The sequence below is a fragment of the Akebia trifoliata genome, chromosome 15 (assembly GCF_017979445.1).
Source record: "Akebia trifoliata isolate Shusen 1 chromosome 15, ASM1797944v1, whole genome shotgun sequence".
NCBI lineage: Eukaryota > Viridiplantae > Streptophyta > Magnoliopsida > Ranunculales > Lardizabalaceae > Akebia > Akebia trifoliata.
The window spans coordinates 17,232,949-17,257,513 of record NC_141389.1 but is presented as its reverse complement, the minus strand read 5'-3'; the positions used below and the strand labels follow the sequence as shown (position 1 = coordinate 17,257,513).

The 24,565-nt window shown below is 37.4% G+C and overlaps 1 protein-coding gene across 4 annotated transcripts in view; it reads right to left on the bottom strand.

Moving 5' to 3' along the window:
* Positions 1 to 2,511: 2,511 nt before the first annotated feature.
* Positions 2,512 to 24,565, bottom strand: part of LOC147384451 (ubiquitin C-terminal hydrolase 12-like) — an 81,198-nt gene continuing 59,144 nt past the window's right edge. For 2 of the 4 annotated variants that reach the window (XM_086426706.1, XM_086426707.1), the window contains exons 16-32: positions 21,520 to 21,642; positions 12,705 to 12,782; positions 12,534 to 12,622; positions 12,338 to 12,446; positions 12,143 to 12,211; positions 11,214 to 11,324; positions 7,877 to 7,932; positions 7,452 to 7,629; positions 7,273 to 7,374; positions 7,117 to 7,188; positions 6,880 to 6,945; positions 4,258 to 4,323; positions 3,859 to 3,945; positions 3,623 to 3,739; positions 3,415 to 3,489; positions 3,228 to 3,314; positions 2,512 to 3,064 (exon numbers count right to left, since the gene is read on the bottom strand). In XM_086426706.1, the coding sequence (XP_086282832.1) occupies positions 3,023 to 3,064; positions 3,228 to 3,314; positions 3,415 to 3,489; positions 3,623 to 3,739; positions 3,859 to 3,945; positions 4,258 to 4,323; positions 6,880 to 6,945; positions 7,117 to 7,188; positions 7,273 to 7,374; positions 7,452 to 7,629; positions 7,877 to 7,932; positions 11,214 to 11,324; positions 12,143 to 12,211; positions 12,338 to 12,446; positions 12,534 to 12,622; positions 12,705 to 12,782; positions 21,520 to 21,642 (1,527 nt within the window). In that variant the 3' untranslated portion in view covers positions 2,512 to 3,022. The remainder of the gene's footprint in view (positions 3,065 to 3,227; positions 3,315 to 3,414; positions 3,490 to 3,622; positions 3,740 to 3,858; positions 3,946 to 4,257; positions 4,324 to 6,879; positions 6,946 to 7,116; positions 7,189 to 7,272; positions 7,375 to 7,451; positions 7,630 to 7,876; positions 7,933 to 11,213; positions 11,325 to 12,142; positions 12,212 to 12,337; positions 12,447 to 12,533; positions 12,623 to 12,704; positions 12,783 to 21,519; positions 21,643 to 24,565) is intronic. The other 2 variants (XM_086426708.1, XM_086426709.1) reach the window with 1 other exon arrangement.

Below are 24,565 nucleotides of genomic sequence, written 5' to 3'. Positions count from 1 at the left end.
ATATGTGTGTCGCAATGTGTGTCGCAGGAACCCGACCCATATATTTATATATATATATATAGGGGGGCGTTCAATAGCCAACTTTTTAGCAAACTTTTTGGCAAAACATTTTTCAAAACATGAGTTAGAGGTTTTGGAATGGGCTGATTTTTGGTGAGGATGATCTCTACCGTGAGGAGATCATCATCACCAAAAATCAGCCCATTCCAAAACTTCTACCCCCATCAAAAACAGTTTAAAAAAAATGGACGGTCCACGATTTTTCAGCTGGTAAACATGGGTTAGAAGTTTTGGAATGGGCTGATTTTTGGTGAGGATGATCTACTCACCGTAGAGATCATCCTCACCAAAAATCAGGTCATTCCAAAACCTCTAACCCATGTTTTGAAAAATGTTTTGCCAAAAAGTTTGCTAAAAAGTTTGCCCTTGAACGCTACCCATATATATATATAGGGTCAGGTTCAAAGGACAACCATTTCAACACACATATAGACAACGTGTTTTGTCTTATATGGGCAAAAATATTTGGAATGGACTGATTTTTTGTGAGGATGATCTCTGTGATGAGGGGATCATCCTGGCAAAAAATCATCCCAATCCAAAACTTGTAACCCCATCAAAATTGATTTACAAAAATTGGACGGTCTATAATTTTTCAACAAAAATTGGACAGTCTATAAGTTTCATAATGAGCTGATTTTTGGCAAGGATGATCTCCTCATCACAGAGATCATCCTCACAAAAAATCAGTCCATTCCAAACATTTTTGCCCATATAAGACAAACACGTTGTCTATATGTGTGTTGAAATGGTTGTCCTTTGAACCTGACACACACACACATATATATATATATATATATATATAGGGAAATGTTCAGCAACAAACATTTTGACAAACATTTTGGCAAAACATTTTTCAAAATATGGGTTAGAGGTTTTGGAATGAGCTGATTTTTGGTGAGGATGATCTCTACGGTGAGGAGATCATCATCTCCAAAAATCAGCTCATTCCAAAACTTCTAACCCATCAAAAATGGTTTACAAAAAATGGACGGTCCACGATTTTTCAACTCGTAAACATGGGGCTAGAAGTTTTGGAATGGGCTGATTTTTGGTGAGGATGATCTCCTCACCGTAGAGATCATCCTCACCAAAAATCAGCTCATTCCAAAACCTCCAACCCATGTTTTGAAAAATGTTTTGCCAAAATGTTTGTTGCTGAAAGGGACCCATATATATATATATATATACACACACACACACGTATGGAGTCAGGTTCAAACGACAACCATTTCAACACATATATAGAAAACGTGTTTTGTCTTATATGGGCAAAAATGTTTGGAATGGGCTGATTTTTTGTGAGGGTGATCTCTGTGATGAGGGGATCATCCTGGCAAAAAATCATCCCATTCCAAAACTTGTAACCCCATCAAAATTGATTTATAAAAATTGGACGGTCTAGAAGTTTCATAATGAGCTGATTTTTGGCAAGGATGATCTCCTCACAACAGAGATCATCCTCACAAAAAATCAGCGCATTCCAAACATTTTTGCCCATATAAGACAAAACACGTTGTCTATATATGTGTTGAAATGGTTGTCGTTTGAACCTGACCCTATACGTAATATATATATATACTCACACACTAGTTTATGGAATAAAAAGAAATTGTGCAACTTTTCCAATAAGTGAAGGTCATCTATCTTGATGTAATTCTAAAAATCCTTAGTGTGATTCCAAGGTATTCTCTTTTCTATCATCTTCTCGTCCTTCTATTATTATTTTTATTTTTTATTATTTCTTAAAATCTTGGATCCTTCAAGAATCCTCTTTTCTTGATTTTCTTTTTAATTCTTTGTTCTTGATTTTTGAATCTCGATTTCCTCAACTCTTAACCATTTTCTTTACCCTATTGAAAAAGGGAAATGTTCAGCAACAAACATTTAGGCAAAACATTTTTCAAAACATGGGTTAGAGGTTTTGGATTAGGCTGATTTTTGGTGAGGATGATCTCTACAATGAGGAGATCATCATCACCAAAATTCAGCCCACTCCAAAATTTCTAACGCCATCAAAAATGATTTACAAGAAATGGACGATCCACGATTTTTCAACTTGTAAACTGGGGCTAGAAGTTTTGGAATGGGCTGATTTTTGGTGAGGATGATCTCCTCACCGTAGAGATCATCCTCACCAAAAATCAGCTCATTCCAAAACCTCTAACCCATGTTTTGAAAAATGTTCTGCCAAAATGTTTGTCAAAATGTTTGTTGCTGAACGAGCCGCATTGAAAAATCTATAATTGCAAAATTTTACATTTTGTCTTTCACCATGTAGCCATTGGGATTTTGGAAACCCTTTTTCTCCGCACCAAAAAAAAAAAAAAATTCAAAACTTTTCTATCCACCACCTTCCCATAATAGAACCACCTTAGCATTTGAATAAATCTAAGTTGTCCAGCATAAAAAAAATATTTGGACAAATAAAAAAATCCGATGGTCAACCAATACATTCAAAAACTTAAATTTTATAGAGATTGCTTAAGGTCAATCCAATGTTTTGATGCGGAGAGCAATTGTTCTTTTATATAAACCTAGAAAAGCTCCAGAACCAGTGACACCAACAAAAAGCCATTATACAAACCCCACTCCCTGAAGCACGTCTATGGAAGCCCAAAAACGAAAAATATCAAAAACACCCAACTTTACCCTATACACATCCTCTTTTACCCCAAAATCTCATATATACTAAAACTAAATTTCAAAAAAAAAAAAAAAAACCGTTTGGAAGAAGTCCTTTGTCCCCAACCTACTGTAGAGAACAAAATACAGAGACAAAAATATCAACAAAATCAATACCAACACCACCTCAACTCTTTTAAGTTACCCTTTGCCTTCTGATATGTACTTCAACTTTCATCTTTTTTTTTGTTTTTGTTGCACCATCACATTGCTTTGCATGGAAATTAATTGACAAGAGTTCAGACAATGCTGTTGCGGAGGTTCATCAGCTCTCATTCTAATTATAGATTTTTACAGGCTTCTCAAATGTGTGTCGGTTCTGCAGAAAATTGGAGACAAGGTCATAATAGACATAATGTGTAGATTATCTCAAAGCAATCTCACAAGACCTATGCTGTCTGTTTCATTGTTTTTAATTGAATTCTTTTTTAACTCAAAATAATAATAATTGAAAAGTAAAATATATCAAGGTTGTAGTTAACCTGATTTGCTACATAAGCCCTTTTCGGGGCAGTGTCGGAGTGCTCCAATCCAAGATATTGCTCCCAAGCTCCATAGACATCTCTCTTCTGAACATAAATGGATAAAAACAGGTCACTTGCCCAATATAATCTTCTAAACGCGAACAAACACATGGACATGAGAAAAATGATAAGTTTGAAGAAACACCTGAAAACGACTGGAGACGACGTCAGAGTCCTGAAGGTACTCTGGGCGACCCAATGACAAAAATGCAAACTTCCACTAACACACAAAAAAGTGTGAAGAATCAAAGTCCAACTCATGAAATTTAATCAAAAGAGGCAAGCAAAGATCTGTCAGAAATGCAGTAGTAAAAGACAGGGTACTTCTCACACACAAGAGAGCACTTTTTTACCTTAGAGAACTCCTCATCTGGGACCTGCAATTTCTTCTGTATGCGCACTTTAACTTCGGCTAAAGTCTCTCCTTCGCGTATGATCAAAAGAAATGGTTCCCCAAAGTTCTGAACCTGCTGTTGAAACCAAATGATTTTGAATAACAATAAGAACTTCAATGGTTCAATTTACTCATCTGGTGATCTTGAAACAACTTTAAGCATGCCTGATAAATTTACAATCAATATCTATTTACCATCTGGTTTTGAGATGCATCTTTAGTGAAGTGGTAAACATGAATCAAGCGGTCACGAGGACCAAGGTTTTTCTCTTCCTCGGGAACCTATGACAATGAACAAGAAAACAAGCATTTGAACAGAAAATAAGGATCAAAAGAACCATGATTATACAATAAGTCGTGATCCAGAATGATGTCCCGTTCCCTATAGAATAGGGGTGTCTACATGGCATTTTTGGGTAGGGGTTTATGACACATTGGGCTCCTAACCAAGCAGTTTTTTATATGGCACACAGCCCAATGTGTTTGTTTTCCAATAAACACTTGCCACATAAACAACCTATTTTTCTGTAGGAACGGGACACCGTTCTGGATCCTGACTCTTATACAATTTACAAAACTTAAATAATAACTTGCCTCCTCTGCACGCAAAGTCCAATATTGGTCATTTATGTTCTCAATCTTTTCACCAGGTGGAAAAATCTGCAAGGGTGCGATTGCAAAATTATCACACGAAGATGACAATGAAAAATGCGAAATACTCTTCAACAGTCCTAAGAACTTCAATTGCACCCAACAGCCATGTTGACAAAAACTATGGTTCTTTTTAAAGATTCGTGGTGCGAACTAGTGCAGAGATCGAAGCATTGTTATTATGATAGCCCTTTATTGGTGCCCATTTAATGCAGAACATCGAAGTTGCCCCCATCATCCCACTAAGTGTAAATGAGAGCTGCCCCATGCACGCGCCAATAACAATTGTGATTGACATGTGTAGGGGACTTAAAGTGGACGGCACAATGGACAGCATGCCACGTGTGACATGCCATGCACCAGAGAAAGGCATAATGAGAAGGACAAGTCGGACAAGACACGTGAACGCCAAGAGTGGGATGCCACGTGAAAGGGGGTCCTCGTGATCGCAATGTCACGTAGTGGAGAAAGTCACCATGAGAGCCAAACCACGTTTCAGGGGGACTGGTAACAAGGGTGGCATGAAAGAATATGCACGTGGAGGAATACCCCACTCTATATTCAATGTCCACAAAGAAAGGGCTCCCGGTCTGAGATTTAGAAGGTGGTCGGATGGAGCTTGGAGTTGAGATTTCGGTTTTCATAGAGCTTTCAATGATTGGGAAGTAGGGGCGGTTGGAAATCTTCTTAATGTCACAAACTCCATTACTAACAATCCTAGTTGTGGGGATAGTTGAGTTTTGGTGAAGACTAAAGATGGGAATTTTACTGTGAGCTCTTTTTACCAATCCATGATTATTGATGGACCCTCAAAATTCCCAGAGGTGGTGGTGTGAGGGCCGAGGGTGCCATCAAAGGTGGCATTCTTCACTTGGACAGCAGTTCTTAACAGGATTCAGACTATGGACTTCCTAATGAGAAGAGGTTTCTGCGGAGCTAGCTGTTGTGCGCTTTGTCTTAGGGATTCGGAATCCATAGAACATGTCCTACTTTATTGTCATGTGGCTTCTGAGGTATGGATACGTTTCTGGAGTTATTTGGTGTATCCGGTTGCCTCCCAGGGTTGGCAAGAAGCTTGTTTGAGTTGTGGCTGTATATGGGACAGTCGTTCTCAGGCACAAGGAGAAGTCTCTGGAGTTTTACGCATTTCATAATCTGCAGGAGTTTGACTGGAAAGAAATAGACATATTTTCGAGGACAAAATTACTGACACTCAGGCTATTTTCGTATCGATTTTAGGCTGTTTGCTTCTTTGGTCAAAAGTATATAAGGAGTTCCGGGTTATTTCTTTTGCAGACTTTGTATGTAGTTGGGAAGGGGTGTGCTGTATTGCATGAGATTAACCATTTCTGTAATTGCCCTTCGCTTGGTTAGCCAACTCGGCCGACCATGCTTTTTCCCTTTTTCATGGAATTCTTATTTATAAATAAAAATAAAAATATATATATGCACATGGGGGAGGGGGACCATCACTGACCACAGGCTTTAGGTGGAAACAACTTGTTGGTTTAGAGGATTCACACCAACAAAACATAGCCAACGGGACGTGAACATGAACATGTTGGGTGCAATCATGAAAAGAATAACAGTCGTAGCTGCTAAGGGGACGCCACCTGGAACCTATGTACAAACTTAAAGATCTTGGAATGAGGGAATCCCTACTAACAAGGGGATGCCACTTGGCAACAACTATCTGGCAATTCAGCCAGAAGATGCTATAAAAGGGAAAAGACCTACAGTGAGAAAGGGTGGGGGGATTTCACAAAGGGAAATCAACAATCACAGAACAACAACAAAAAGACCTTATCCACGCCTTTTTTAAGTTTTGAACACATTTTAAAAAAAAGAAAAAGAAACTATTTTTGGTACGCCTATGCTTAGCTTCTATGGCCTTATGGTTGTTCGCGATTTGGTTCAGTGTTTGATGGTAGTTGTTATATTTTTTTTCCCCAATATTGAATTATTTTGCTCAAAAGATATATTGATGATTAGACTTTTTCTTAACATGATAAAACATATAAATATGTGTGGAAACATGTAAGCATGCATAGATATTTAAAAAGAAAAAGAAAAAATTCTCAAAAATATATTGGAAACTAGGAAAAAATGCCTAGTGTATTACATATATGACATTATGAATATATTTTTTCTTACTTTTTAAAATATATATTTTATATATTCATCATTTCCCCCCTTTTTTTCTCCTTTCTTTCCCATTTTCTTCGTTGTTTTCCCTAGCCATTCTAAACCCGTTTTCCAACTTGGTGACCATTCCTTCAGCTCACATAAAGGATGAATCTACAAGATGCATCAATAAAGACAATTATGATCTTCCAACCTCATTCACATCATAAATCTCTTTCCTTTCAAAGATAAGTGCTGAGAGTTAACAGGATCAAACAACAACTGGGTTCATCAAGATGAAGCAATTCCAAAGAAATATCACCAAGTCATGGCTAATTGAACAGATCAGACCAGATTGATATTTTTCATTATCAGTACTAAAAAAATCTGATCCTTATTTAGCCCAATGGCTACTGTAGATATTCAAAAGACAGATAATACCTTATAGATCTTGTGGTAGAAAACTTCAAGCAACCTAAGTTCTGCATTAGGATGAGATAGCTCGACCTGTTTCCGAATGTGCCACAAAGGGTAAGTACACTTTCTTCAACGCAATTATTTAGGATGGTCACCTCAACCTCCCTTTCTTGAATAAATTTCTTTTACCGATTAAAAAAAAAAAGTTGTATGCTCATGTGCTTTTAAAAGGGAAATGATATGAACTGTTGCAGAAGTTACCTTTGTTTTCAGGTCACTAATCACATCGCCCACAGAGCTCTGTTTTGGTAGTCTAATACTGTGAATTACCACCTATTAACAAATGAATCCAGATTTAATAATAGAAAGTTTGGAATGAACCACGAAAGAGATTATCATTATTGTAAAGAAACTCACTTCATCCTTTGAGGCATGATGAAAAGCAACCTTTAAAGCTTTTAAGCCTTGCAATTCTGGTAAAGGAATGTCTAGTACTTCGTAATATAAAATATCTGAAGTCTGTCAAGAAGAAATCCTTGAGAAACTAATAAAAACCATATATCAAATCTTAAAAATCTGTGTGATGAACTCTCAACCTGATTGTAGTGGACCAGCATGTCTGTCAAATGATCCATGCCTCGGTACTTTATGGGATGGGGTTTTGGCTGCTGAGAGTAACAGTTGTGAGGCGTAAGCCTAATTTTAGATGGATCATCCAATCCAAGTTGGCGAGCAACTCTTTCCACAACATCGTCATATGTGAAAGTCTTTGACCTTGAGAGTTAACAAGGAAAAGAGACATAAACAAGTGTTAGTTAAAATAGCTAATAATATAGGCCCTCCAACTGTTTAAAATAAGAGAGCTTCTATTGGCACACCAACATTTGCTAATGCCACCCCAAGATGCGTGCTAATCCTATAGTGATTTACATATGAATTGGGGTGGCGTTAGCAAAAGTTGGTGTAGCAATAGAATCTCTCTAAAATAATCATAACAATAAGAGCAGATGGAAATACTCACAGCTCTAGACAGAAATCCTCCTCCTTAGGTTTCTCCAGAGATCGAAAATGTACAACCTATAATGCATCACATTATGTACAGCATCAATGCATAAGAAACTTCACATATTACCATTGAAACAATTTTAGTGGGACCAATGATATATGTAAATCATTAGTAAAGAGGTCTACGTGCAGTTTGGTTGGGAACTCTACATGGTTTCATATTCTAGCATCTACAGTAGGTCACATGGACCTCTTCAGTGGTGGCTCTTAAAATATTATTCGTTAGCCAATGCATTCCCCATATGTGAACATACATACAAAATAGCCAAATGATGTAAGAGAACCTAAAGCTTTGATACATGTGGGGTACACTTACAGACTGCAAGACATAGAAGAATCCTCCAAGTATGACATCACAAAGCTTACTATTGATGAGATCTGAGTTAAATGCATAAGTTCTAAATCAGTGTTAGCTGATGATGGATGAATTGAGACTTTTGCATCAATTGGCATTTTTCAATCATTGTGCCATTTTATTACCCATGATGTAGTTGGATACCTTCTCCATTATATTGGGCCATTAACTCAGACTCTTCGAATAACTGTGCTTTGAATATCATCAATCTGATAGACATAAATAGTGTAGACACCCCAATTTGAACGGGCCCTCACTCGAAAGGGCTCAAAAATAGTAATTTTCCAATAAAATTAGCCAACGGGCCTCGAAGGCCCGAAGCATTAAAATCTGACATTTTTACCAAATCGAAGCGCCTAAAACCTCCCAATGGGTTAGTGGGCCCACCAAAGGGATCCGGCAAGCTCCCATCTACCCCGCTCCATTCAAAATACCGATTTTCCAACAAAATAGGCCAACGGGCCTCTAAAGCCCAAAACACTGAAAAATGGCCTATTGATTGAACCGAGGCCCCTAAAACCACCCAATGGTCTAAGGGACCTACAAAAGAGTTATGACCCATCCTACACGTGTTTAACATCACCACTCCACCTTTATATCTAAGAATAACCGAACGCTCAATGAAATTCTCCAACGGGCCTAAAAAGCCCGATTCGCCAACACGTGGCATTTTAATCGATCTAATAATTTCTAAAAATCCTAAAAAGATAAAAAATGAAAAAATGTGAGACTTGGGATGCCTACCCCTCATCTACCTCCACCGCTCCGCCTCCGAATCCGCAAATACCCTAAACCCACCTAAGGCCCATAAACCCTTAACCCTCTCATAAATTAATTTCCCATCTTAATCCCAACCTAAAATCAATCTCAACCATAGAATGAACCCACCTTCAAAAATCCAATTCAAATCAAACCCCATCCATGCCAAAATAACCTACAACCCTCTAAAAGCCCAAGCCCAATATATAAAAAATCCACAAACCACTATCCATACCCAATTCATTATCCAACCCATCAACCCTTACCCACATCAACCAATCACCCTCTCAACATAAAAAAATGACACATGTCATCATCCTCTTTCACCTCCCTCATCTAATCACCTACCTCCATCATCATTCTCTAAAAAATCAACCAACCACATCACTTCCCTCCAAAATCACCTCAACCCCTACCCTACCCTAACCTAACCTATCCCCATTCATCAACCACCCACATCATAACCCATATCCTACATACCCTAACCTATCCCCATTCTCTAACACCATCAATCACCCACATCACAACCCATATCTCCCACACCTCTCCCCATCACTTTTCCTTAAAACACTCCAATAAAATCACCTCAACCCATACTCCCCTCATCATCAACTAACTAACCCACACCCCTTTCTCTAATCAAGCAACCACCATCAACCAATCAACCAATCTCATCACCACTCTCATCACATATGCCACATGTCATTCCCCCATTTATTCTCCCAAAATCCAACCAACCAATTTCTTATACTACCCATCCCTCCAAATCTAAACACCTTACCCCTTCCATCAATCCAACACTCAATCAAACACCTAACCATCACTCATCTCACCCCACCAAACACTCTACCCAAATGGATTTGGGTAAGATCCAAACCATTTGGGTTAAAACACAACCCACTTTCCTCATTACACAAATACCCTCACTTTCATTCTAAATTTCATACCTTCCACCCCTAAAACCTATGTCATTATCCCTCCTTTCACACTTTCACCCCATTATACCCCCAAACATCCTCCCAACACCTATAAATACCCCTCCCCTCCTTCCAAAAATGGTTACCAAGTCTCCCTAAGAAAAAAATCTATTCTCTCTACTTATCCCCACTACTCTCTCATATCATCTTCTAAAAAAGTAATTCCACTCTCATATATCATTAAGGACTCAAGAGAATTCAAGAAGAAGAAAAGAAGATCAAAGATACAAGGTGGGTTCAAAGTACACCCCCCCCCCCCCTCTCTCTCTCTATCCTCTCCTCCTCCCTCTTCTAATATTCCCTTCTTCTTTTTCATTTTGTTTTTAAAGGAATAGTCCTTAAGGCTTAGATCTACAAGGGTCATCTCCATCAATGAGATGATCCTATGATCGAAGCCAAAAACAAACCCCCGTCTAGGGTACAAATGCACCACGTGGCATTTTTTTTTTTTATTTATTTAAAATCAAAATGACCAAGTTATTTGAGGTTACCACCACTTGGCGGGAAGAAAGGGGTGCCTAACACCTTCCCCTTTCTCCAACCGAGCCGCTTACCCAAATCTCTAGGTTTGATTACCCTTTATCCATCGTGAGTCACTAAAATGCCAAAAATGTCATTTTTTGGAAAATGTACATTGGGTGACCATTCACACCCACTTACAACATGAATGGTGGTGACTCCAAATCATAGTAGATGTGGCCGTCGTAATGACGAAAACCACGTATCTACAAATAGTATCATCAATTCTCACCTAGAAGCTCATTAATATAGCTTGATCAAGGTTGGAAATTAATCAGATACTGTATATATCCTTCAAGTAATCAAGGATATATAAGCCCCTTGGAGAAGATAAGTTATGGTCAGATAAATATGAGACATCCTCGAACCCTTCAGTAATAGAGAGATCAACCATATTCAGAGAGAATAAATTGAACAAAGCAGTAGATTATTTCTAAATGTAAACTTGATTCTCATTATTTTTCTTCATCCTACTGATTTTCTTAGTGAACTCAACAAATTTGTTGGTGACAGTGGTAGTCGATGTAAACATTTATGTATTAAAAAAAATAAAAATCATTTATGATATAAATGCATCGGTATGGAACTAGGAAAAGTAAAGTAAAAAACAAATGAATAATAATATAATTGAAATTTTTTGGAAGATTCAAATCTCATATTACAAAAGTTTTCAGAACATATACCTGACGATTATGCACATATTCCAAAAATAAGGGAAGTTCAGGATAGCGACAGTGTTCCCCAATTTCAACTGCAGGGGAACTCTGGAAACAAATGATGTCCCCATCTTCAAGCTGCACAAAAAACAGTAAAGTTAACCATAGTAGCAAAGATCATCCTTCCTGACACACCATCTATACTCATTCAGAATATCTATCTATCTATATAGGGTAGGGGAGGAGATCATCCTCACAAAAAATCAGCCCATTCTAAAACTTCGAACCCCAAAATCAGCTCATTCTAAAACTTCTAACGCCAGTTTACAAGTTGAAGAATCGTGGACTGTCAATTTTTACCGTTAGTTTGTGTACCACTTTTGATGGGGTTAGAAGTTTTGAAACGGGCTGATTTTTGGTGTGGATGATCTCCTCATCATAGAGATCATCCTCACAAAAAATCAGCCCATTCCGAAACTTTTAGCCTATATAGAAGAAAACTATGACTCCCATTTTCGCTACCTAACGCTATCCATATATATGGGTCAAGGAGGTAAAAATAAAAAAAATAATAAAGTTGGAGGAGTATTATTAAAAAAAATTTGGTCAAGAGGGTAAAAGAGGAAAAACAATAAAGTTGGAGAGGTATTATTAAGGAAGGGGAGATGAGGAAAGACAATAAATTGGGTTAAAGGGATAAAAGAGAACAGATGGTAAAGTTACTGGGGTATAATTGAAAAATAGGTAAAAGAATTAAGTTAGTAAAATTGGAGGGATATTATGGAAAAAGGGGAGGGGGAGGATAGGAATGACAATAAAGTTGAGAGGGGTAAAGAGGAAAGCAATAAAGTGGTTAATGTGGACCCCACATAAAGGTTGGATGGGATGTTTATAATTGTAGCAAAGGTGGGCCCTACAATTGTGTTTTATTATATAGATATAAATATTAGATATACCTGGCTAGCACGAAATGTCAGTTTCTTGTCAATGTGTTCACACATTACAGTAGGCTCAAACTTTATTTCCTGAAAATCACAAAACAAAGTATGTGTCAGGTACTTTCACCGGTAGCAATGCTGCTGGCCTAAGTGACTGGGCATGAGATACTAAAGAACAGCAATAAAAGTAACATGTTAGATGAGAAGCTTAACCTCATAAAGTTCAATTTCTTCATTAGGAGAGAAACCAGCCATTTCATTAAGTTTTGCAAGGATTTCTGTTGGCTTACCACTACTCTTCACAAAAAGTCTCCCCACATATCTGATGCCATAGAAGAAAATTATAACTCGAATCATGTGTAACTCTATCCGAAGGAAAACATTAGCTAGGAAAAAACTCTAGATATACCGGAACTGTTCCTTTTTGGGGTCATAAAGCTTAAAGAAAAGTAGAATATCTTCTTTTGTCTTGTCAGGCGGAGGAATAGGACGTAAATCCTGGCAGTGTATGTAGAAAACGACAAAATCACACTCAAAGAACCATATAAGAAATTCCCTTAATTCGGAGAACAACCATTACCAGCCCAAATTCTACTTCCAAGAACAACTTTAGCTCTGCATTGTGAGCCTTGTTTGACACCTCCCTCAACTGTCCAACCTACAATATTACAGATAATTATTACAAGCTTAAGAGATGCACATCTTCGAAGTCCCTTATTCATACCATGAGCAGTAATATCCAAAGCAAAATGCGAATACAGATATAGTGTAACTCTATCCGAAAGAAAACAATAGCAAGGAAAAATGCATTGATAATGATTGCCCTTGTCATTCTCAACAAAACTAAACTTGGCCCAAGTTGGAACACAACAAGTACTCCAAATCCTTGAGATAAGGTATTTGAGGACGAGGATGGTTCAAGAAGTAAACCATATATAAAATAGCACTCCCTAAGGGAAATGAGAATGTAAACCAACTCTGAAAAGCTTCGAACACTAAACTAGACATAATTAAACATATCTAGAACTTGAAGAAAAAGCAAATACCCATACTACCCTTTCCCAAATCACAATGGAGAAGGAAATTATACGTGGATTCCCGCTAGCCTCACACGAAGAGCACAAAAAGTACACAACAATTCTCTTGCGGCTTGTCAACTGATCCGCAATTAATATCTTGTTCAACAACTCCATCATGGTTAAAGAATGCTACTTTGGAATGAGCTTTAGAACCCAACACTACTGTAGTTCGAAAATTTTGATCTAGTGCACAAATCCAATCATGAATAAAAGCAACTTAAGAAGAAAGAGACATCACAACACCCCATCCATAGCCAATTGAGATGTAAATGAATAGGAAAGATACTTGAAATAAGGTTAAATAAAGGAATTCACTGTAGGAAATTATCTCATATTATGGATTCAGGAGCAAGTGCAAGCAAAGATTGAGAGAGAAGTAAGCTCTAAATAAATATGATAGATTTGGACCTAAAACAATTTGGAACTCTTTTAAAACAAACCAGAAACTGAAATAACAATTATCAATAATGAATTTAAAACCAGTCAGAATATGGGAGATTAATGATGGACAATAGGGCTAAATGAAATCGCAGGTTACCCGGGAACATTAAGAAATCAGCACCGTTGCAGCAGAAAATTCAGATTTAAAGTAGAGAATATCAATAGGATCAATTAGAGGAAACCTAGGCATCACACTTAAGAGTTTTGAAGCTTCGCACCTCAAGAAATACAAGTTGCTGCAGAAGCAGGATGTTTTAACTTCGTTTATAATTATTCTGAAAACAAACAAAACAAACTTGTTCAAACTACCATAATCGACCCTGGTAACCCCTAGTACATTTTAATTTAAAACTTATTTATAACCCTACAAACCCCTAAGTCATTGGCCATTCTAACAACCTAATCGTGGGACACTCTTTTAACTCCTTCAATAAAATGAAAAAGCAACTTACGACTATGACCCTCCCTTTACTCAAATAAATAACTCAGCCAAATTTCTTCTTCCTCCGGTATTGTTGTAGAGGTCGACATCGATCATCACTCCCCAGCTTGCAAGTTGCTGAAACTCCTCGCCTGTGATCCAAGTACAATGAGAAAGTAGATGGTCCGTCTATTTCGTAAGATACCTTTGATAGTCACTAGTCGCGGTAGAAATAACCTCATTATCAAGAATGTCCTTAATCTTCTCTTAGTAAACATGTAGTCTCACCTCCATCTGGTTCATAAGGAATGTGATAGATCTTTAACATCTAAGATCGGACTATTGTCCATATCATCAGGGAACTTAAGAAAAACAGTATTGGAGCTGATATTTTATACAATCATGAACGATCCAGCATCCCTATGCAACTTCTTAAGCTTGCCCTTCAGAAATCTCTCCATCCAAACACCCACCATCAACATATCGCCCTCCTGAAACTCTACAAGCCTCCAGTGCAATTCAGTATTAGTTTTGTAGGTTTCATTGTTGAAAGCAATCCTCCTCATCACGTCATCATGTTTGTATCACATATGGCTAGCAAATCCTTCCAGCTCGGCACTAGGCTTAGTGTCGAGAGGTAAAAGAATAAGATTGACAATCTTCCATGGCACTATCTTATCACAATCTTGAACAGACTCCATACAATAGACCTGTTCACTAAGCTATTGTAAGCAAACTCAACCATAGGTAAAAAGCGGACCCATCAAACCATACACTGCAATAAGTTACCAAAACTCCAATTAACAACCTTGGTCTGGCTCTTGACTCTGACCATCAGCGTGAGGGTGGAAGGATGAAGATAACTAGATTGCCACCCTCCAGTTTTTTATAAGGTTTTCCAGAAATAAATCATAAATCATAAATCACAGTTAGAAGTAATAGTCTTATGTAATCTATGTAGACGTACTACCCCTTTGAAGGATAGATTAGCAATGTGAACTGCATCAAATCTTTGAGCAGGCAAGAAAGTTAACTAAATTGGAAACCATCAACCACACAAATATAGAATCATAACCCACATTGGGTAATCCCAATACGAAGTGCATACTGATATTTTGTCAAAGTTCACGAGGAACTGATGAAGGAGTGTATACGCCTATATTTTGTTGTTGTTCTTTGGCTCTAACAAGTATGACATCGCTGAGGAAGCTTGGCCACATCATGCTTAAGGCTAGGCCAATAGAAACAACCCTCCACCACATAGATCTTTTTATCATAGCCAAAATGCTTAATAGAAGCTCCAGCCTCTTAACTCCCAAATCTGATCCTTGAGGGATGAATAAGCCAACATAATCAAGTACCCCTAAATAGATAACAATCGTGTAAAGAAAACTTTGAATAGTCATTTTGCTACCCTGATGATATTGTAGTATAAATAAGGATGGATTCTTGACACGTAGCAAAGTCACGCTTCATTTGTTCAAAGCCAATAATGCCCACGGACATTGAATGCAATAAGTAAATGGCTCGAGGCATTAACCGCCTTATTCTCAATACCTGCAGAATATCTAAAACAAAAGAATACTCCTGCCTATTGCTCAACTTCTGAGAGCTCAATCATTTGAGAGCCTCATGGTCTGAATATAGAACAAACTTTGCAGAGATAAGATAATAACACCAATATCGGAAAGCTTGGCCCTAATCTTTTGAGCCCCAATTTCCTTCTTTCTTTTTTTTCCTCTTTCTCTCTTACCTCCTCTCTTAATCTGAATCCTATATCAGATCATGTTATCAGAGCTCTAAATCGTTCATCTAGGATTCTTCCGAAAAAATTATTATCTTATTGATGTTAGCATAATGTCATGTAGTTAGCCCTCGGTCAACCAGAACTTCCTGCAAACCTTTTTTTCAGAGATGTTGATTTTCCAAGACTCGTAAAGCTTCTTTTAGGTATGTTTTTTTTTTTTTGTGCATTGTTTGGTGCAATTTTGTTGGGTTAAAGGGTTGTACAACAACATTCATGAAACAAATGTTTTCCCGATTTGATGTTGGTCTTCTTTTCCAATTGAGAATCCCCAATGATGGCAGGTCGTTTTTGTCCCTAGAGGCTATTTATAACCCTTATTTGCAAATACAAGGGCTACGATATGTCTTTGTTGACCTCATTATGAATTTTTTGGTGATTCGATTGCCATATTTGCATGCAATCTGATTTGTTTCTCTCTTAACACTATATGCATCTATTTGATTTTAATCAACGTTTCGATGTTTATTCAATCTTAAATCTCTTCTTCAGAGCTTTCCGAGGTTTACTTAGTATCGGGTAAGCTTTGGTTTTGTCTTGGATCTTGTCTGAGGTCCTTCTTTCCTAGTTAGAAGTTAATTTTTGTTATTCACTTAACTCTCTACTCAGTCATCAATAATGTCAAATCTTGGCAATCAAAGTCAGTTCTAAAACCAAATTTGTAAGTGAACACAATTTTTGGTGATTATCTTAATATCCAGATTACTTAAGTAAAACTAGATGAGACTAAATTTATGAAGTGGAATCAATCAAACCAGATGTATTTTGATGGGAAAGGAAAGCTAGGCTACATCAATGAAAAATTAAGGCACCAAATCCCTTTGATAATGGATATAAAAAGTGAGAGAAATATAACCTTATGGTTATGTCGTGGCTTCTTGGCTCAATTACTCCAAAGATTAGTTGAACGATATATTATCATGCGACAACAAAGAAGATATTGGATAGAATCTCCATTACATATGGCCAAAAGAAGAATATTGCTAGGCTTTGTCAACTTCCACAAGAGATTAATAATCTTTGTCAAGGGGAATTGTCAATTATTACATATTATGCCATTCTTAAAGGTCTTTGGGAAGAGTTTGATCATTCTTAGTTGTTGGACTAGAAAAATGAGAAAAACATTGGTACCAAAAGCAAGTAGAAAAAGAGCATATTTGACTTTCTAGTTGGCTTCAATCATGAGTTTGGCATGACCTAGGGCAAATTTTGAGCAGGGATGAACTCCCTTGTCTATTCCACTTGATCCAGAACGAGGCAAATAGAAAGGTATGAATTTAACATTTGAATATCTTGTTTTACTATCACTACAAAACATTCAACAATTTTCTCTTCCTTTTCCAAGGGACGAAAGTGAGAAAATAAGTAGACAAAGGTATTGGCAACAAAGAGGGGCTGCATTACAATCTTTATAATATGAAGGGGCATGTTGGGAGTAGTTGTTGGGATAGACACTCTCATCCAATACATGTTAATTGGAAGCCAAACAAGAAGCCTCAATTTGCCAAAGTCAATGTTGTTGCATTGAATCAACACTTTGCATACTTCCACTCCAATCTATGTTTCTACTTTGTGGCAAAAGCAAAATCTTCTCGGAGGTTGTTTAACAAGTTTTGCATTCTTCGCCGTAGTTAAATGATATAAAGTGAAATCATTAGCCAGCCTAACCATTTCACCGTACACCCATGCAAAGAAATCCTTAAATTCCTCAGGGAACTCAACCATTGCTTTCCTTCTGCCTTTTGACAATCTCTTGTTGAGCATAATGTGACGTGGTTCAGCATCATCACCCAGGTTAATAGTTTCAAGTTCATCCACAACCCCCTTCGAACCTACTTCAACATCTTCATCTTCTACTATGCCACTCGTTGATTCATTACCATGCCTACAACACTCTTATTGCCGAAGGGCACCCCATGGTCCCCTAGGGATACTGTCATAATAGACAGGTTGTTCTCATCTTGGAGAGGGGAAATTTGGTGATCCGCGATCCCAGCTGATCTTTCGTCGATGTCAACCTGTGTCATTTGTTCCCTTTGTTATATCTTGCCACTTAGGGAGCGGGGTTGCCCAGGTTTGCATGCCTCTTCCAAATAGGTCTCCTCAATGGCAGGACTCTCAGAAACTCGAATCGTGATTACTTTCCCTTTAACAAACATCTTCAAGCATTGGTGATATGTAGAGCTAACGACATGGTGTTGGTGCAACCATGATCAACCCAAAAGGAGATGATAAGTAGCTTCAAACTCCAAGACATGGAATCGAGCCGAGCCGAGCCCCCCTCCAACGCACAAGTCAAAATTGATGAAACCAAGTGTCTCAAACCCAAGATGTTAAATCACTGTAGTTTAGTGGGCAAAACACAATACGTTCTCATTGTATGCCTAGGGTATCAAGAGTGATTGCAAGCATCAGGTTAAGTGACGCCTCAACATCTATAAGGGGCAGCCGTAATTCCTTTCCATTTTCACGGTGGTGATGAAAAATGGTCGTACATGTTCGGTGGTTCTTGAGAATGTCCTCCACCTTGAAAGTTATGGCTGGGAGAGGTTGACTAATATCTTCACATGAGGTGGCAACTACGACCTCATACGTTATGTCCTCCAAGTGGGCTATGGCCACAAGGGAGAGAGATGCCTGATACCATTTCTATGTTCAGAATCCTAGCCCATCAAACATCCTTCGTACTACCTTTGTTAATTGTAGAATTTTCGCCACATTTGTATAGTTGTGATCCTTTTCTGGCAATTCTTGGGTCGTATGTAAGAACCATGGAAACATGCATCTTAGCCTTATTGATTCTTGGATTGCACCCATATCTAAACGTTGGGTAACAACAATTCACTGTTAGTTAAATTTTCTACAAAAATCTTCTTCAAGGCGTTACATTTGCTGATGGGGTGCCTCACAATCTGATGAAAACGACAGAAGTGCGGATGCGATTCTTCTTTTAGGGTCGGTTCACTTCATGGCATTGGCAAGAGGATCAAATTGACGTTGATCCATGTCTTTAATAGTTCCTCAACATCTTTGATGTTGCATAGAAAATCTAATGCTTATGCCCTAGTTTCGGTGTGGTGCCTCTATGTCTTGCTATTTGCACTTTTTTACTTTTGACAGTTGTCGACACTGCATACGCGTGTTGCATCCCTTTTTATTCGGGGTGTTCAACCCTCTAGCCTTTTCTCCAGTCCATCTTCTTGATGGCAAGCAGTATGGTTGTAGAGTTCCATTAATGGCGTCCTTCAATTTTGTGAAAGTCAGTATCAGGTTTTCTATGTGTGCCCTATGAATAAGGGATTTTGCACCATTACATAAATCGACTTAGTGCACCTTGGGCATCTATTCGTGACAGTCCATAACTTCATGGCAAAAGCGCTTGACGAAGTAGCACAAATTCTCTCTCCCCCTTGTCGCACTCTAGTAAGGTTTGCTCTTCTACAAAGAACTTTCCATGGAAAAGGTCTACAAAGCAATGCAATGATGGTATGAATCTAGGAACCAAGCACCATGTTCTTTGGCATTCCCTTTGTCGTTGTAGGAGGGGAGCGTCGAGGAAACGTAGCCTTTAGGGTATGACATATGTTGTAGCATGGTAAGGTACGAAGGACCCAATTCATAGAGATTTCTCGGTGTCTTTGGTCAACAATTGCAATAATTCCTCCACTACCACATATGTTCTATCTAAGGCATAAAGAAGCCAAGACCTAGAGCCAAGGCATCTTCCTGTATGACTCGTCACGCATTCATAGCGGTTGAAGTGGACCCTACACATGACTTTATTTCAACCATATGCTAAGGCAATCGCTAAACCATCGACCACTTCATTTGTTGCTAGGCTAAAAAGATGTCTTTGTTTGGCAAAAGCCTCGCAAGATATCGCTCATGGCTCTCATAGGTGCCCTATCGTCGCCGATCACAGTGTTCATTATTGGCGGTGCCCGAGTCCCTTCGATGTCACACCGCCCTTCTCGAGGAAGTCCTGAACACCCACTCGTCCTCATTATAGGTTTTTCTACCTAGCGAAGTCGCAAAAATGTAAATGGTGGATAAGGTTGTCATATAGTAATCTTTCCTCACTTCCCAAAATAAAACCTTTACAGTTAGACATTCCCCCTTTCATAGCTTCCATTCCCAGTCTTTGGCTGCCAAGTGTACATTGCTAGTTGGAGTCCCCTTATTGCCACCCATACCACTAAGAACATGGCCAAAAGGAAACACCAGATGGTATCTCCTTAGTGATGCAACCCTCACGTCGTGTCGTCCATACTAATTGCTCCCACATTCTAACTTTGTCGGTAGTGCTAGGCAGAGTGTTTCTCCCATACTTTCCCTTATGTGGCGGCTTCTTCTCCAAAGAGTCATGGTACATGATCTTTCTCTATTAATCTAATATCCCTCGTGGCATCAATGCTTTAAATCTCCTTATCTCTAACGTGGCGCATCAAACAAGGACGTCGTTATTCATAGACGGTGTCCTGTTGTTAATGCATCGTATTTGGCATCGTGTGTGTGGGTGGTTTGCTTTCTAGGTGGCTTCTTACTCGTCTACAGATACAATTTAAGATTGGCATTTAAGAAATCCAGTAAAGAGACCACTTTCATTATTTAATTCTATTATATATGGACGAATTGGTGAGGATGTGGTCCACGTAATTAGTGTTGAACTCTACTAGAGTTTTATGTGATTAAAATGCGCATATTAAATTGAAGGAAGTTTTTTTACATAACACCAACCTCATTTTATGGAGCTCAATGTTGTCATTCAAGAAACATGTTCCTAGAATGAGTGTAGAAGAGATAAGGCTGTTGAGATGGATAAATAGTAAGACTTGGAAAGACAAAACAAATAGAAAAATAAAAATAAAAAATGAGTATTCGAGAGGAATTTCAGAATTGATGCAAGAATAGATAAATACAGGAACATTAATTAAGATGGTTCAAGCATGTATAACGATAACCAATAAGAGCAGTCAATAGGATTTATGAGTGCAAGCTGAAAGTTCTAAAAGGGAAAGAAGGCTAAAAATATATATTGATCAATATAGAAAGAAAAAAAACATAAAGGGACAAACTTTGACTAAAGAGATTTCTCAAGATAACAGTTTAGTGGCAAAAGAAACATGAAACTGACCACAATACATGGGATAAAGCATAAGATGATGGAGATAAAGTAAAAAAGCCTAATACAAAAACATGAATCTTAACCCTAAATTATGAGTGTCATTAAGTTTTTGACCATGTGGATATAAGTATGGCAAATAAGATTTGTGTTAACAAATAACTATGTATAAAATAAATACATGATTATTTATTTTGAGTTGTAGGATATTTAAGAGCCGATGAAATGATAAACATACACTTGTAATACTAATGACTAAAGCAAGGGTCACATGAATAAATGCTGTACTGAACATTTTATTTGCGCCAAAATTTTAAATTAAAGATATATGAAATTTTCATCAATTTAATTCATCTTTTCATTTGTATGACTAGTGCAATTGTATCTGTTCTCAGGGCTCACGATTGATCAATGGTATGAAGTAATGTAGAAACTACATAAATAAAAGCTATTCTTAAAAAATTCAAGGCTCAATCAGGAAGGCATAACTGTGCATAATATGTACAGTAGACAGTGTTTAGTACTTACAGATTGCAATTCTTCTTGATGCGTCAATGGCCGATTTGGACGGTACGTATGATTTTGGCGTTTAGCCCACAGCCAAAAACGCTGAAAGGGCACTGGTATACCAAACTCTTTAGCCACCTCCTCCTGCAGATCACTTCAAAATTTAGACAGCATAGATATATCATGAATAAAAAGCACATGCTTAGCAAAAGTAAGTTCCATGATGAGGGTATGGAGCAAACTGAGAATTATCTAACCATATCATTCTACAAGGTCCACCATGTGCAAAATTCAAGCATATCATTCCACAAGAACTACAAAGTGCATAATTCAAGTTTGCTAATATCATTTCTTACCATTTCAATTCACGTTCTATTTGGTCTATCTCCCACTCTTTTATGGCCTTCAACTTCCATGTTCCTTCTAATTAGGGCATCTATTCATCATCATTGCACATGACAAACCATCTCAATCAATTTCCCCTTGCGGCCATCTTAGCATCCTCATATACGCTACAGTCAATCTATGAACATATTTTTCGATTGCAGTTACATAAAGCATAGACAGTCTTATTTTCATAGTACAGAAGTTCTCATTTACTTTGATTGGGTTGTGCCAGTTGCATAATACTTCAGAAGCACACCCCAACTTTAGTCATCCATCTCTTATTATAAGGAAAAAATCCTCCTCTCTTTCCATCCTTGTGGATAATAGGACTAAACTTAACAAAAATGGTCAGTTCAGGGTATTTCCTAGCCATCAATCTTTACTTATCCTTCTCTCCTCTATAGGTGTCATACTACAGTGCACTCCCTAAACTTTGTCTTGGTTCCACTTATTTTAAAGCCCTTGGAATTCAAAGCAGCTCGCCAGAGCTATAATTTTGTTTTTTCCCTCTGGTCTCATCAACTAACATTATGTTATACATCAAGGAACTATGAGAAGTTGCTTTATCTATAACTAGAGCAAACTGATAATAGACATCTAAATACATGCATAGGCTATACTTATTACCTATGTATACTCTTGCTTATAGGACCCACATAAACATCATATTGGGTAATCGAATTGTACAATGATTTCTCCCTATAGCGCAGACATCCTAAGAAATAATCAATTCATCAAGAAAAGTTTACTTGAAATTGATAATTTTGGATTGTTAATTTAAACCACTATTTAAGTGAACTTTTTTATATAGTTAATAATGTTAGAATTGACTATTTTTGGTGAAAGGGAGACATCCTAAGAAATAATCACAACGTTGAGCATGATTCCATGGATCATCCAACCTTATATCCATATACATGTGGGCGCTAAAAGCAAGAGAACAAATAAGGAGTAAATTTGCTCTAAAAAAGGGTCTTGACATGGAAGATATTTGGGAAATTTTGTGAAAGGGACTTGGCTTGAGCTGTTAATGGCTCGACTTGAGCTGATAAAAGTAACCGATGACAAATCTTGGATAAAGAATAATGATAATAAAATAATGAAAAATGCCCACAATGGCCTAGTTTCAACCTGAAACTAAAAACCTCTTGATTTTCCTTTCCAAAAACAAGTCATCATAGAGCTCTTCAACCTCTATGGTATATTATTTTTATTCTATTGAACCTCATTTTCATCCCCAACTTAAACCCTTGTAAGGAACTCTTGATTTTTCAATCCAAAATTCCGTCATTGTTTGTTTCAAAAAATCCTATCATGTTCTTGAGATTTGAATATTAAAGTAGGATATTTCTTTTTATTGACGGCTGAAGCAGATAGAATATGAAAGTTGAAGAAGACAGTAACTTTTGAAGGCTGCAATAGATAAGAATTTTACGTAGTAGAGTTGGGTAAAACATTTTCACTAAAAGTTTGAGATAACTAGTTTTTTGAAGAAAAAATCAAGCTGGTTTTGGTTGTAGGTTGACTAAGAACACATTTAGAGCATTTTTCGTTTGTATATTAGAGAAAAATTTCATACACAAGGAAAGCAATTGGAACTACAATTAATGGAAAATATTCATTTTTTTGTATTTTCTTTTCATTTTTTTCTTCTTCAAAAGCTGAGTTAGAGTTTATTTCAAATGGACTCCCCCCTCCCTCTCTCACAAAAGAGTTTTTTTCTTTGTGAAACTCAATGACAATCAGTGATTCATGCAGAAGTAGAAAGACTAGAACGACCATTACTGGAGAAAGGAAGGATAAAAATGGTGCTATTAATTAATAAGAAAGAGATGAAAACATATTCTTAAGATCCTTTATCTCTAAGTTGAGAGAATTATGGGAAAGGAAAGTGGTGGGAACATCAAAGCTTGAAGAGTAGATTTTAGTTTTTATTTAGTTTGTTGTTTTAGGACTTTATTTTTTTTGTTTTTTTGGCTTATTTTCATGTTTTATGGGTCCATGGTAGTAGTATAATATTTAGACGTAGTTTGGTAAATTTAGCTTGTCTTTTATTTAAGTTTACAAGGGTTGAAAATTTAGGAGAGAGTTACGAAAATTAGGTTATTTATTTAGTATTTTAGTTTATTAGGTTTCTTAGTTTTATTTTCTTTATCTATAGATTATATTAGGCTTTTTTTTAACGAAGAATTTGATGAATAAATAATGAGTTTCTTTCATGGAGTAAAGTGATTCCTCTACCATTCTTAGTGTGATTCCAAGAAACTCTTGGTGTGATTTCAAGATTCTATCTTTCTAGCCTTTCTCTTTTTGTTCTTTCTAATCTTTATTTTTATTATTATTTTCTGTTAACTTTCTTGAATTCTTGATTCTTGAAACCTACAAACCTCAACCATTAATCATTTTCCTTTTCCTTTAAACATTATCCAATGCTCCGACGGCGATGACTGAAGCCCAGGGAACGGTTAGTGTGTCCCCCAAAGCATCTCTTGAGGATGATATAGAGGAGAGGCAACTGATTCAAAGGCGCTCCCTTGGTAGAAAGATTACCCCCGCCACTACGGCAAGTCTAGACGTTCCAATGGATGACCTAAATGATGTTCCTAAGATAACGTCAATGATTGTCATGGTAGCTTCCGCACAACTTTCGATCAATGGTGAGTAAGGACCACGAGCCAAA